This window comes from Diadema setosum, chromosome 1 (assembly GCF_964275005.1).
Source record: "Diadema setosum chromosome 1, eeDiaSeto1, whole genome shotgun sequence".
Classification (NCBI taxonomy): Eukaryota; Metazoa; Echinodermata; class Echinoidea; order Diadematoida; family Diadematidae; genus Diadema; species Diadema setosum.
Window position 1 is genome coordinate 11,915,150 of NC_092685.1, and position 13,186 is coordinate 11,928,335.

Below are 13,186 nucleotides of genomic sequence, written 5' to 3' on the forward strand. Positions count from 1 at the left end.
ATTCATGACTTCATAAAGTCACTTATATCAGTAACTGTCATACCTTGCTGAAAGCATACACTGAAACTAAAAATGTATAAGCCTAACTAGTATAAAGGTGACATTTCCATATGTAATGTAATTATTCTTTTCCTGTTTGTGTTAGACAGTGTATGCCTCTTCATGTAAATGCATTTTACTGTTTATTTTCATGTTTGTACTTCTATCTAGCATGATACCTTTAGCAAATTTGGCCATAACAAGTACTGCATATGGAAAATAATAGGAAGAAATCCTGAAATCATTTAAGAAATATGTAGGGGCTGACTCTTGGAGAACCTGTATGCCCAGAAAAATTCCCCTCTTTGTACCTACATGTTCTGCTTCCAATTCACGAATGTCTTGCAAGCTGTTGTTTTTAGCATTTTCACAGGAATGAAACACTGCTCTTCTGTTAAGTCATAACGGTAAAACTCCATTAGACCAATTTGAATACATTTTTTAAACCAGCAGCAAAGATCTCAGTGTGTTGTTTGTGCATACTTTCACGCACTGGTTGTTATTCTCAGAAGTGGAAACAATGCTGAATGAAAAAGTGGCATTATTGTTTTTATTTCATTTTACTTTGAACAGTATGATAAGAAGGTATATGGAAGAATATGTATAACTTTCGCTGCAGTAAGCATATTAATTTGCTGTTAAATTATTGTAAGTCACAATTTCTCAAGTTGAATGTAGCAACAATCATAAGCTCACTACAGCTAGTTGGTTGTTGGTAGGCAGTTGCCATGGTAGCTGGAATTATTGTAAATTCTTTGCAAATTTTCATAAACGCATTGGTCACTTTGTCCTTTAATCAGATGACAAATGTGCCAAAGAAGCAATTCCTTTCATTCCTTGTGTATTCAGAAAGGTTGCATGAGTATTTCATTGCCTGTCCATTTTCCTTGTTAATGTCATATCTAGAAGGTACTTGTCACAAGTATCTGGTGTGAAAGCTTTTCAATAGTGTGAATAAATATGACTTAAGACTTTTTGCAATTGATTGTGTAAAGAATTGTCTGATTGATCACATTAAATATTTTAAACCCTGTTCAGTTTTAGGTATATCTTTGATGAACCATCAAAGCAGAGACAGTGATCAACATGCCAACATGCCTTTTAATAATTAGCAACAAGAGAATAACATATCAACTTTTACATAGTCTCCTCATCTTGTTGGTATCTGAACCTATTTCTTGAGTTTCCTTTTACTTTTACAATGTAATTGTGAGTGGCAGTGACCCTAGCTCCCTTTTTTCTGCTCTCACAATTTTCATACAACAGTATGCATACAGATTGCAGTGGTAGAGAATTTTTCAGAAAGTGTGGATCAATTCATCACCTACTACAAAAATATGAGTTTAAAGCTTGAAAGTTTGAATGAGTATTTTATCTTTTAAGGATTCTCAGTCTTGTCAGCATTCTTTCAGGAGGAAAAAAATCTGGATATGAATCAGTGACATATCAAATGAAATCAACTTGAGTGACATTTCTGCCACGAATCCCTAAAAATGTGGGAATGTATTTATGTTAAGCACCCATCGTGCATTGCAAAAACAGACATCACCTCATTCAGTGTGCATATGTTGTTGCACCAAATCCAAGTGATCATTTTGAAAACATGTTAACCCTAACTAGGCCGGGGGGGGGGGGGGGGGCCTCCGAGGCCCCCCCCCTCGACGTTTCGCGCTATGTATCGCTAACGCGAGAAGCTATCGCCGCGACGTTTCATGACTTTTTTCTTTCGAGTCTCCCGCATCTTTTGACACCAAATTTGCGATGCCCGGGCGCGCGGTTCCGAAGTTGCGCATAAATATGCACATGCATGTCAGACCAAAAATTGCTCAAAAAACGTGAATTCGTGTACAATTTCAATGCAAACTGTGTTTACAGGCAAATTCATAAAAGCATGGTTATTTTGGGGGTTTTATTTGATTAAAATCAATGAATAACATATTTTCTTGTTCGGAACGATGTCGCGGACAAATTTCATCGAAAAAACAATGAAAAACATAAAGTCGAAAAAACAAAGAAATACATAAAAATTCAAAATACAATAAAATACTTAGGAAATTTTTTCTGATTACGCAATTTTTTTCTCTTACATTTGCTAAGGACACTAAAATGAATATTTACACAAAAAATGTGCCTGTTTGAGCTTTATTTAGTGATTTATACCAAATTGTCTGATTTCATGCATCATTATGCATAAATTAGCATAATTTAGTGGAAATGATAATTTTTGAAAAAATTAACTTAATGGTACTTTAGATTACATCATAGGCAATGTGTGTGCCAATTTTCGTCGCGATAGCGCGGTCGACGGCCGAGATCTGGAGGGGGGGCCTGGGAGGCCCCCCCCCCCCCCCCCCCCGGCTCTATCATCTACCTACATAGCCCGGCCTAGTTAGGGTTAACCATTTTTCAAAAATGGACTAATTTTCATCTTGTGGCTACTGCCTGTTAATTTACAGTTGTTGGTTGTTTGAAACAAACTGGTGATGACAAATTTAGCAGTTCTAACACAATGTCATTTTTATCTAATCCTATGGAGTACAGTGTACAATTTATTGGTGGAAAAATTTGCAAAGAAAATGGGATCCCAATAGAATCCCATTTTCTCTGCTCATTTTTCCAGTAATAAATTATATTCATTTCTGGTCAGTTTCCCTCTGTTTGCGTATCTTATGGAGTACTGACTTTACTGTAATGGCACTTGCAATCAAGTTACTTTACTGTAATGGCACTTCCAATCAAGTTACTTCCAAAAGGTATGCTGTTGACCAGTCACAAAACAAAACTGAGCACACAAACATAAGAATTTCCAATTCAAGTTTATTGATAAAATCAGACACATATATAATCTTTTTTTCTTACTTTAACAAGGCATATGTAGATAAACAAGCCTTGCATTTATGTACAAAGAGCAACACCTGCATTATTTTTTTTTTCAATTTTATTTTAGCTTTTCTTTTTTTGCAATTGTGACAAAATGATTTAATCTGAGATGACATCAACTACAGTGATAAGTACAGAGCCTAGGACCAAACACAAGTTTCTACTCTTCATTTATTGCATGAATGCATTAATCCCATCTACTCCATTTGATACCTCTGAACTATAAAACCAATAAAAAAAAAAAATCTATCCTTACAGGAAAAAGATGTTCTGATTCAAAGAGGTTATGGAAAATGAAAGTTTTCACTAAAGACTTAAAACTCAATTGCATTAAGATTTTGAGTCTTGACAATTTCAATGTCAAAAAAAAAAATCATTCTCTGGGTACTTTGAAAATGTGACAATATTATTCCACTGCTATCATACTTGATCATGCAAAGGCTTAACATGACTACTTGAGGTTGGTTGAAAACTTAGTCAACTCCATATACCTGGTTTATAAATTCTACATCTTTGACATATCTTTATGCAGAATTAGGATGATGACGACTGCTTTCCGTCACAATGTATTTGTACCATTGTCAAAAGCTACATTGCAATCATGATCACACAACTCCTAGACAGTTATGGTAGCCGAGTTTTACATATCTTTGGCACTCTTGATGGTCAGAACTCCCTTGTCCAACTGTTGAACTTGGGGAGTTCTGTGGCAAAGTTTGACCATCATGGCATATGCACCAGAATTGGGAAGGTGCTGCCCTCAAATTCATCGTGTAGTTTTAGCCAATTGTAAGATCTTCCTTGGCATAGTGCAAGTTGAAACACAGAGCAGCCATAGGAACAGGACATGAAAGAAATCACTTGGATCATCAGGCAATCAAACTCAACCAAGATTACATTATCAGTGATTGCAGTATTCATCAGAATAAATAAACAAATACAAGAAAAAAAAAAAGGGGGGGGGGGGGGGAGGTGGGGAAGAAATAAAGTGGGCTGGTATTGTTTGAATCGGACAATTAATTGTAAGTGTATTTTGGAGAGTTTGGTCCCAGGGAAAGTGGATTGCTTATCGCTACGTACTACATGATGAATAGAAATGACAGCTTGTTACCTATCAAAATCCATTGAAGCATTTGATAATATTGATCCAGAATTGACATGAAAAAAAAAAAAAAAAAGATGTTGGAAGATCATGTGTAAAGGTTTGAAGCAGAAGGCGAAAGAATATATCATAATCCAGTGACATGTAAATCATAAAATGAGAGAGCATTGCTTTACACAAACTACACACCAGCAACACCAACAATTTCATAACACAATCTCTCATAACTTACAACATTTATGTAGATTGGTACACATAGTCATGCACCAGATCTAACTCTTGGCAGAGAAACACTAAAAAGTACCTGCACTTAAAATGGCTCCCCTGTAATGACAATGCACACACCCCCCCCCCCCCCTCTTCTATAAGATATGTATGGTGCATACATAGGAATGAACCTAAACCAAATACTGTACTGATTTGTAAAAACAAAACAAAAACTTGATACTTACTCCAGTAACTACAGTATTTGTTCTTCTTGCAATACCCACTGCATAGCGTACATGTTTATTCATGCTTGTCACAATATACACTGTATCCCCTCTTTAGATGACATACATGTATCCCAAAAGTCCTTTGCTATGAAATCCCTCTACAGTCCAAGCATCCATTATGTTGACACTGTGGTGGAAATATGTTTTACATTTGTACAGACGGGCGGTCCACGATGTGTTCTTAATTCTGCATGATGTACAGGAGAACCTCACATGGTGAAGATTTAAAAACCGTGGCAACTACCATGTTACATCAGGGTGCAAAAAAACCCCAAAGAAATACTGAGATTTTAGAGCTGCAAAATCAGGTTGTTTTAAGAGGGTTTTGTCACATCTGACCTCTTTTATATAGAGGTTCTACTGTATATCAAGCAGAGCAGTCCAAAATGACACATCGACACACACACATTGCAGCATGAAATTTCATTGGGATTGTTTATCCGAAGGAGAACACAGTTACAAATGTAACATACAATGTACTATAAATCAGGCATACACTCTTGCATGATATACTGCTAGAAAGCTCTTTATGTGGCTGAACCGAAAAACACTCAGATTATGATGTGTGCTTTGACAGTGGTCATCAGTCACACGGTATCGCCATCACATCAGCAAGCTCTATTTAGAGCAGCTCCTGCTACTGATTGCTTTTGCTGTTTATTCAGGAAGTGAAAAAATACCAACTCACCAAAATGTGCAGAGATTCTCCTGCCATTGTTCATTCTCTACTAATATTAAGTTGCCAAATATACAATACAAACTGCTTTGAAATGGATTGAACTTATAATCAGAGATTGTTTGACAACATAATACGAGAAAAATAGAAAAATGACCTGCCACAAAAAACTACACATACAGCGAAAAACAAACTGTGAGAAAATCTGCACATGTAAGCTGGTCTTTTTAGGTAAAAATGCCTTGTTTTTGCATTGTTTTGAGTTATTTGGCAATTAATTTTTTTTTCTCCCAAACACTGTTTGCTCGGTAGGCAAAGATCAACAGCCACTTGCATCTTTGAGCACACATTGAACCATCAATTACAGTCAGAGCAGGCTACTAATGCTACATACAGGTTTGCACAATCAAGGTCTTCATTGTGGGTTCACATATCTTACTTGTGCCCCTTTAAGTCTACTAAGCATAAAACTGAGTAACATTCAAACATTCTTTGTGGTAGCATTGCGTGGGAGCTTGAGCGTCACTTGGCTAGCACTGCAAAGGAGGATTGGATTGGGGTGGGGCAGAGAACCTCATTTAAGGGCTGCCAACTGCACATCCCTGAAATTTCTCATCCTCTCACACTGAACTGTCTGGATGATGGAAGCAAAAGTTACGGGAGGTGTGGAGCATCTCCGTCCACATGAAAAGGATCCCCCCCCCCCCCCCCCATAAAATCTCTCTTTTCCCCTATCTGCTACATGGGCCAATACTTTTGTTGAACTTTCAATGCCTGCATTGCAAAACAACTCCCATGGAAATCTCTCAAGTGTGTCCTCGGCAAATGATCGATCATGCATTAATTCAAGCACTGCAATTTGATCTAACCACACCCTCGACAAATGTGATCCTCTGACTATAAAAAAAGAAAAAAAAAATCTATCATGCAAGATGACAGCATATTTTTTTTTCATCATGATTATTTCTTTCTTTCTTTTTTTTCAGTCAGTACCTTGAGAGACATGTCATTTTCACTGAAATATTAGTTTCTTGTTCTGCCCAATCCTTTTTCGTTGTTTTGTTTTCCACTTCTTCTTTTTTTTTTGGGGGGGGGGGAGGGAACAGAGGAGAGTACAATTTCTGGTTTTAATCAAATGGAGGTTTCACAATTTATTGCAGTCATTCTAAAATGATTCAACACTTTATTCTTCTTTCTCCCTTATTTAAAAGCTCTGGTTCTGGGTAACTTTCATCGCAAGTGAGAGATGTTCTTCCTGCAGAATAGTCATACATGCACTCTCAATATTTGCACTCGTGTATAAAACCTCTCTGCTCAAGTGAATACTAAATATCATCTGTTGAGAATGATAAGGGCGTTAAGTTGCCACTAAACCCATAGTGGTGGAGACAACTTAACGCCCTTCTCATTCTCAACAGACGATGTCATTTGATTTCTTATTCCCATGATTAAATACGCATTGAATTCATGAACTTCCAAAATAAATGAACAAGCCTATCTACATTCTAAAATATCTACTTTCCCCAGTGAAATCACCACAGCATGTAAATTCACGTTCATTCAAAACTTGAATGTTCATTAATCCCACAGGTCAACTGCGATTAGCACACAAAGACTCCATAGGGCCTAACAGAGTCTAACTTTGGCATTTTAGCATCAAAGTCGATGTACAGAGCACCATACAAGACATCTGAATGAGCTCCCACATAAAAATAAAATGAAACGACAAAATCAAAGGCAAGAATCATATTTCAAATTCAATGTCTGCACTATCATCTAGTCTATCCTAATAGTATATATGAGAAGGGTAACACATGATCATATCTATGATACTTTGAAGATTACACTTACGCATCCCTTAAACCGTGCAGAGGTAAGGTGATTACTATCCAGTGTTTCTGAGGTAAAAGTCACTTAACGGCGTGTCACTGAATAATGCTGATCAGAGGGAAAAGGGAACCCTTGTGAAGTACGGTAGATTTTTCCTTTCCATTCTAACTAATCATAGAACTACTGCATACAGGAACTTTCCAGAGTGTTAATTGTGAGGCAGAGATCATTCACAAATCACACCGTAGTTCTTTTCAAACAGTAAATCACACTTGATATGGCTTAAAATGACAGCTCAAGTAGACAAGTCATGACTTGCCCATTGATCTATTTTCCATCATGTATGACATCATGGAAGATGCCTTGTAGGTAGCAGTTCCAAACAAATGACAGTAGGTTTATTTGAACTACTTTGCCCATTTGTAATATAAGACCTGAAATTTGCACTACTGACCTGATGATATCACACATACCTGCTTACTTTGGGCTCTTCATCACAGCTTATACAGAAATTAGAACATGGATGGATTTGGTCCGATTGCGTAACAGAATTTGTGAAACACAGAACAGGTAGCTATGTCCATATTCCAGTTTTACAGTAAAGTACATAGTTTACACTTAACAAATTGTAGGATTAGGTCATTCTTAAATATTAGCAATATTGATATAATGGGGCCCAAGCTGTTGATATCATTCAACCACAGAAAAAAGGTTACAAATGGGGGAACAACCACATGTTGTACATACAAAAGCTGTTTGATTGTAGATTGCAGTAATTTTTAGTCATTATTCTACATTGTTTAATAATAACTCATTTATCACAATTCCATTGTTAAACCTTGGCAAGCATTCTGCACGTATCTTTGTCAGTATCTGCACATTTTTCTTGGTACAGCATTTCGCAACACCATGACATACAATATGGGTAAATTCATACTGTAAAGTGGATATTTTCGCACTCGGCTGGGTAAGATGAGTTTCGTATGTTTTTAATTCCGCATAATCATACATCAAGGCAAGCAAAAATATTTGTGTACTTTTATTTTCGCGCTAGTCTCTGATTGCGCGAAATGCACGAAAATTTAAACGCCGCGAAAATTTCCACTTTTACAGTAAATGTATTCAAATCACTGTAATCAGGAGGTACAGCTGTTTTATGTCAAGAATGGTCAATGCATAACTTCGGACAGCACACAATTTTTCGGTAGGTAACAGCTGACAATCGTGTCTCCTGGACACTTCTACATTATTGAGTTCACAACAGGACTGCCATAAACAAGTCAGTATTTTAAAGGGCAATGTCCATTTTCTATGGCCATTCTATGGCCATTGATTTTAAATGTATTTGCCTAAAATTACACCTAAAATGTACGGAGATATATCACTAGACATTGAAATTGAATCATTTGTATGCTTGTTTGTTTGTTTTTCAATTGACAGATACATGTATTGTTTACATCTAAAGTCCATGACGGATCTGCCCGCTCAAATAAGCACAAGGTATTTAACACTGAAATACTTTAAAAAATCAAGTCACTTGAGAATATGGATCTGTCAGTGTTTAGAAAGCATGATTTCCTATTTGGCAGAATAGACAACTACAGGAGTTGTGAAGAAACTGATTCTTTCTGTTTACTTCAGCAAAAACAATAGCAGAGACTGATCCTCTAATGTTTGTCAACCAATACAGGCTTCGGTTGTGAATTTACACATTCACTAATTGCCAGAAACTGTTATGCAATGTAAGTCTGTGCACAGCTTCCATTTGCAGATGGATACAGGTATTCCTGATGAATTTACTGACAGTGGTAGAATTAAATGGAGAAAAAGGAAAAAGGTATCAAAGGGAAATGGGGACTGAGTAACTTCTATCATCTTGTGGATGTCACCACAAAATGTTTTCTTTTCCTTCCCAGCATCATTCATAAGCTCTGATGTGGATCTGCTACCTTAACTATACATCATTCTTATTGGATGATCCCTACAGCAGGACTGCCAACATTCAACGTATTTAGATCATGGAAGCTTTCATATTTCTTGTCAGAATATGAGAGATGTATCGAGTCTTCTACAGAGCCTGTTGTAATATCAGGGAGATGTGGCAGCGCTGCTGAAGGGCTCACTCCAACACGGCTTCTCATATCCTTGCTGTCGAGTACTGCAGTGACGCAAGAGCAGACCACTGAAACGGGGCGGGCAACAAGGGGCAACACGCTGGCTACACACGGCCATTGCGTGCCACAGCCATTCGGGCTGGGCTGGGGCTGGTGAACCGTGACGCCACTACCAGAGTCATCTCGTCTGCAAACATTGCAAACACTGCAGTCTGGCTGCAATCTGCATATTAGAAACACTGATTTGTGATTTCACTTCCAGCTGGCGAGAATGACCATGGAGACCGCTCACCACATGCATCAAGATGGGAGGGGGGATGATATGAGTGATGTAAATGCTGCAAATATCTCCCATGGCGGTGCTCTGGTTGAGAGGAAGGCGCACCTCATGTGGTGGCGACAGATTTTTTTCCACTCCATCAGCCAGCTTCCACGATTCCCAACTCCCCCGCGGGGACGGGGACTATGCCCGGCATCGGGAATCCTTCACGGATGAGATCGCTTCCGCATGGGGAGGCAAGCTTGGCGAGGTATAAAGGCATCACCAAATACATCTTCTCTTGGGAGGAGGGCAGACCAGGAGGAAGAGGAGGAGGAGGAGGTGATGGGAGGTGGGGGATGGGGGATGGGGGCAAGGAGGGGAAGGGGGGTTTGAGATTCATCTCCCATTCACTGGTCCTATAGCTTTGCTTTGAGGTTGTTCCCTCTCCTCATATCCACCCTCCCTTCCCAAATAACAGTGGTATAAAGCTTGGCTAATTTTTACTTCTCTTCAACTATTGCTAAGAGTTTCTAATTTCACACTAGTATTGAAATGAAAAAATTTAATTTTTTTTTCTTTAAGTGGTAGTGTAGCAGCAAAGAGTAATCAGGGTGAAATTTTAGTCTGATATGAATGAAAAGTGTACATGGCAAACTAAAAAAATGTTATAGATCTGCTTTAACTGCAGTCTTATGCTCTAAGACAAGCTAGCTAAGATCACGGATGCTCTTCACATGTACATGCAGTCAAGGTATTGTGTAAGAGTCACTTTGAGACATAATATACAGGCTTTCAAGCGATAGAGCATTTTTTTATTTTCCTTCCTTATCTTTGGAAACAAACTGCTTCATTTTTACACGATACAATCATAGTGTCACACTGAATAAAGAAAGTTTATCGAAAACACTGAACACAGACTCACAAACAAAAACAGAATGATCAACATCAACAAGTTGATTATTGTACGAATGTTTGAAAAATATTTGTCATTTTCTAGCACTTAATTATTCTTTTTTTTTATTTCTCTCATTCAAATTTTCTTTATACATCTGTGATACAAAAATACAAATGCTGGGAAGGGCTGTTAGGGACAAGAAGAGTCACGGGAGGGGCGTGGATGGAGTTGGGGAGGGGGGAGGGCTTAGACAAAAAGGCCTTCTTTGATGATGTCCGGTGTCAGTGAGCGATGTTAGTCATTGAAAACTTCCAGTGTTGACTGAGGGCCCTTGGGCTGCACGTCTGGACCTGGAGTCCATTTGATTTGTGGTCCTTACTGTCCAAGCATAAATCTGTGCCTTGGTAGCGGAACATTCGTTTGCTATCCGTCTGTTCCCATTTCTGGGACAGTATGACAGAAAAGAGAGAGAAAAAAAAAATGCCAGGTCACAAATGTAATGAGGACTTTCATATTAAAAAAATGAATGACAATAACATATTCTTGATAGTGCCTTTCATTATTACATTAATGGCTGAATACTTTCGATATATCATACAAAGTCAGAGAGGTAGTGTAATGTTCGTGTGCCTGTAAAGTATCTCCACTCCCATGGGAACATCTAATACCAACTTGACCTTAACAATGGACATCTATACTGCAGCTATGTCCAGATTTAAAAAAAAAAATAATAATAAAATCACCAAACTGCTCCAGGATGGCTTATGCCTGTACCATCATAGCTTCAACTTTGTTGCATAGTTCTTGCACTATTATGTAATCAAGTAGAGGTATACAGCCATGCAAAAAAAACTGCTAATTTCACAAGGAATACAAGATGAAAAAAGTAAACACAAAACATGTTTTGAGTGATGAATATTTTAGGAGCCCCCATACAATTGAATAATTTGACCATTTCTTGCTGTTTGAAGAATTTCAAACACATTAACAATCTCAAGAGTGAGATCATTTTTTTTTTCAATTTTCCCTTTAAACCAAACATTTTTGCTGTCAAAAAGACTTGTAATGTTCATTCGGTAGACTTGAAATATTCCTAATGCAGGATTATCTTTCTTTGAGGACCTGTGCATAATATATTCTTCACCAAACTACTGGCTGGCTGGCAAGCTGTATGGGGAGAAATCTAAAACGGACAACACATAAATCCTCACTCACCTGGTTGGCATTATGGGGCTGGCAGACCTGAAGTACGATCACCGTCCCCGCCCTCTTCTCTGGCACTGTCAGACACAAGTCTGAGTGCTTTATTAGCTTGTCCTTCGTGAAGGAGAATTCCTGGAACAACGGCAAAATGACAACAACATGCAAATACTAGCATTAAAAAAAAAAATTGTACCGTCAGTAAATGTTTAGTCTTCACATATTTTATGCTGAACTTGGATGAATAATCTCAGGAGTGCTTTGTTTGCCATCAATGAAAGTCCTGACAAAATGAACAGCTCATGAACAAATTTGATGTGTCTGTTATTTGATACAGATCACAACCAGTTTGTGCATTTCCATGTTTTCTCAATATTCTTGTGCACAATTTTAGATATACTGATGTATCCCTTTAATGCTACAAAACCACATCATCACAACTAGCAATCACCATGTTATTTTTTCTTTTTCCCCTCCTAAAGACCTCACTTCGTTACACATTTGTTGTATATTTGTCAAAGTCAGGTACTTGCATTATATATGTATACATACTATGTGAAGTGGTTGACAATGACATTTTTTAAAAACTTAATCAGCTGACAAATCATTTGTTGTTGCTTTTTATGTCATCCTTCCATTGACATTGCACCTAATGAAGAATTTGCTCGTGTGAAGAATCAAGAGAGATGAAATTTAAGACAACAGCTCAAAAAAGAAAGAAAAAAAGCTAGACTCTGCAGACAAGGTTTTTCTTCAATTTTGCTGTAATTGATAGGATGCCTTGAGCTACATGTTGCAAGGAAATCGTTGTGATGTGATACATACAGTATATCTACTGTCAATAATATCAAATATCTCCTGCATCAAAAATGAAGTCATGGTATGATGAGGGGTAGTTTCAGGTAACGTATGTAGCTGATCTGAAGAAATAATTTCCCAACGCAACTGGCACATAACAAGTCTAAAGCAAAAAGCAAAAAAAAAAAAAAAAAAAATCACTCCTCTGAATGTTACACGCATTTAACTTTCAATCAAATCAGGCAACTCTGAAGTCCATGTCTTCCATTGTTCTATTGTTATCTTAACCAAACTAAATCATAAGGCCAATCTGAACTTAACTTACCCCATATTACAGGCACACAACATTTATGTATACACAACTAATCTGAAATACTTCCCCTAGAGTTAAAGGTTAACAACATTTACTTAAATCAAGCTAAACTGAAATCTACTTCCCCGAATGATACAGCCATACAACATTTCATCATATGAGACTAATATGAAATCTGATGCTACTGGTGTTACAGGCATATACACATTTCATGACATGTCAGGCTAATCTGATATTCAATTCTCTTAACATTCCAGGCATACAACATTACCTTATATGACATCAACTTGAAACACTTTTCCAAGTCTCACTATTACAGGCATACAACATTAAATTATAAGAGGATTATCTGAAGTCCTCTTTTCTCAATGTTCCAGCCGTACAACATTTCATTTTATGAGACATATCTGAAATCCACTTCCCCAAATGTTATAGGTATACAACATTTTATCACATCAGGCGAATCTGAAATCCACTTCCCTAACATTAAAGACTGATGGCATCTAATCTACATGAAGAATGAATCATTACAATGAATGAGTCATAATACGTGTAAGCCATTCATTAAATAATTCTGGTCAGG

The 13,186-nt window shown here is 37.4% G+C and overlaps 1 protein-coding gene across 1 annotated transcript in view; it reads right to left on the bottom strand.

The window, feature by feature from the left end:
* Positions 1 to 9,987: 9,987 nt before the first annotated feature.
* The window catches only part of LOC140234150 (polypeptide N-acetylgalactosaminyltransferase 2-like), a 131,997-nt gene continuing 128,798 nt past the window's right edge, over positions 9,988 to 13,186 (bottom strand). The window contains exons 13-14 of the mRNA XM_072314230.1: positions 11,508 to 11,627; positions 9,988 to 10,735 (exon numbers count right to left, since the gene is read on the bottom strand). Coding sequence (XP_072170331.1) covers positions 10,574 to 10,735; positions 11,508 to 11,627 — 282 coding nt within the window. The 3' untranslated portion in view covers positions 9,988 to 10,573. The remainder of the gene's footprint in view (positions 10,736 to 11,507; positions 11,628 to 13,186) is intronic.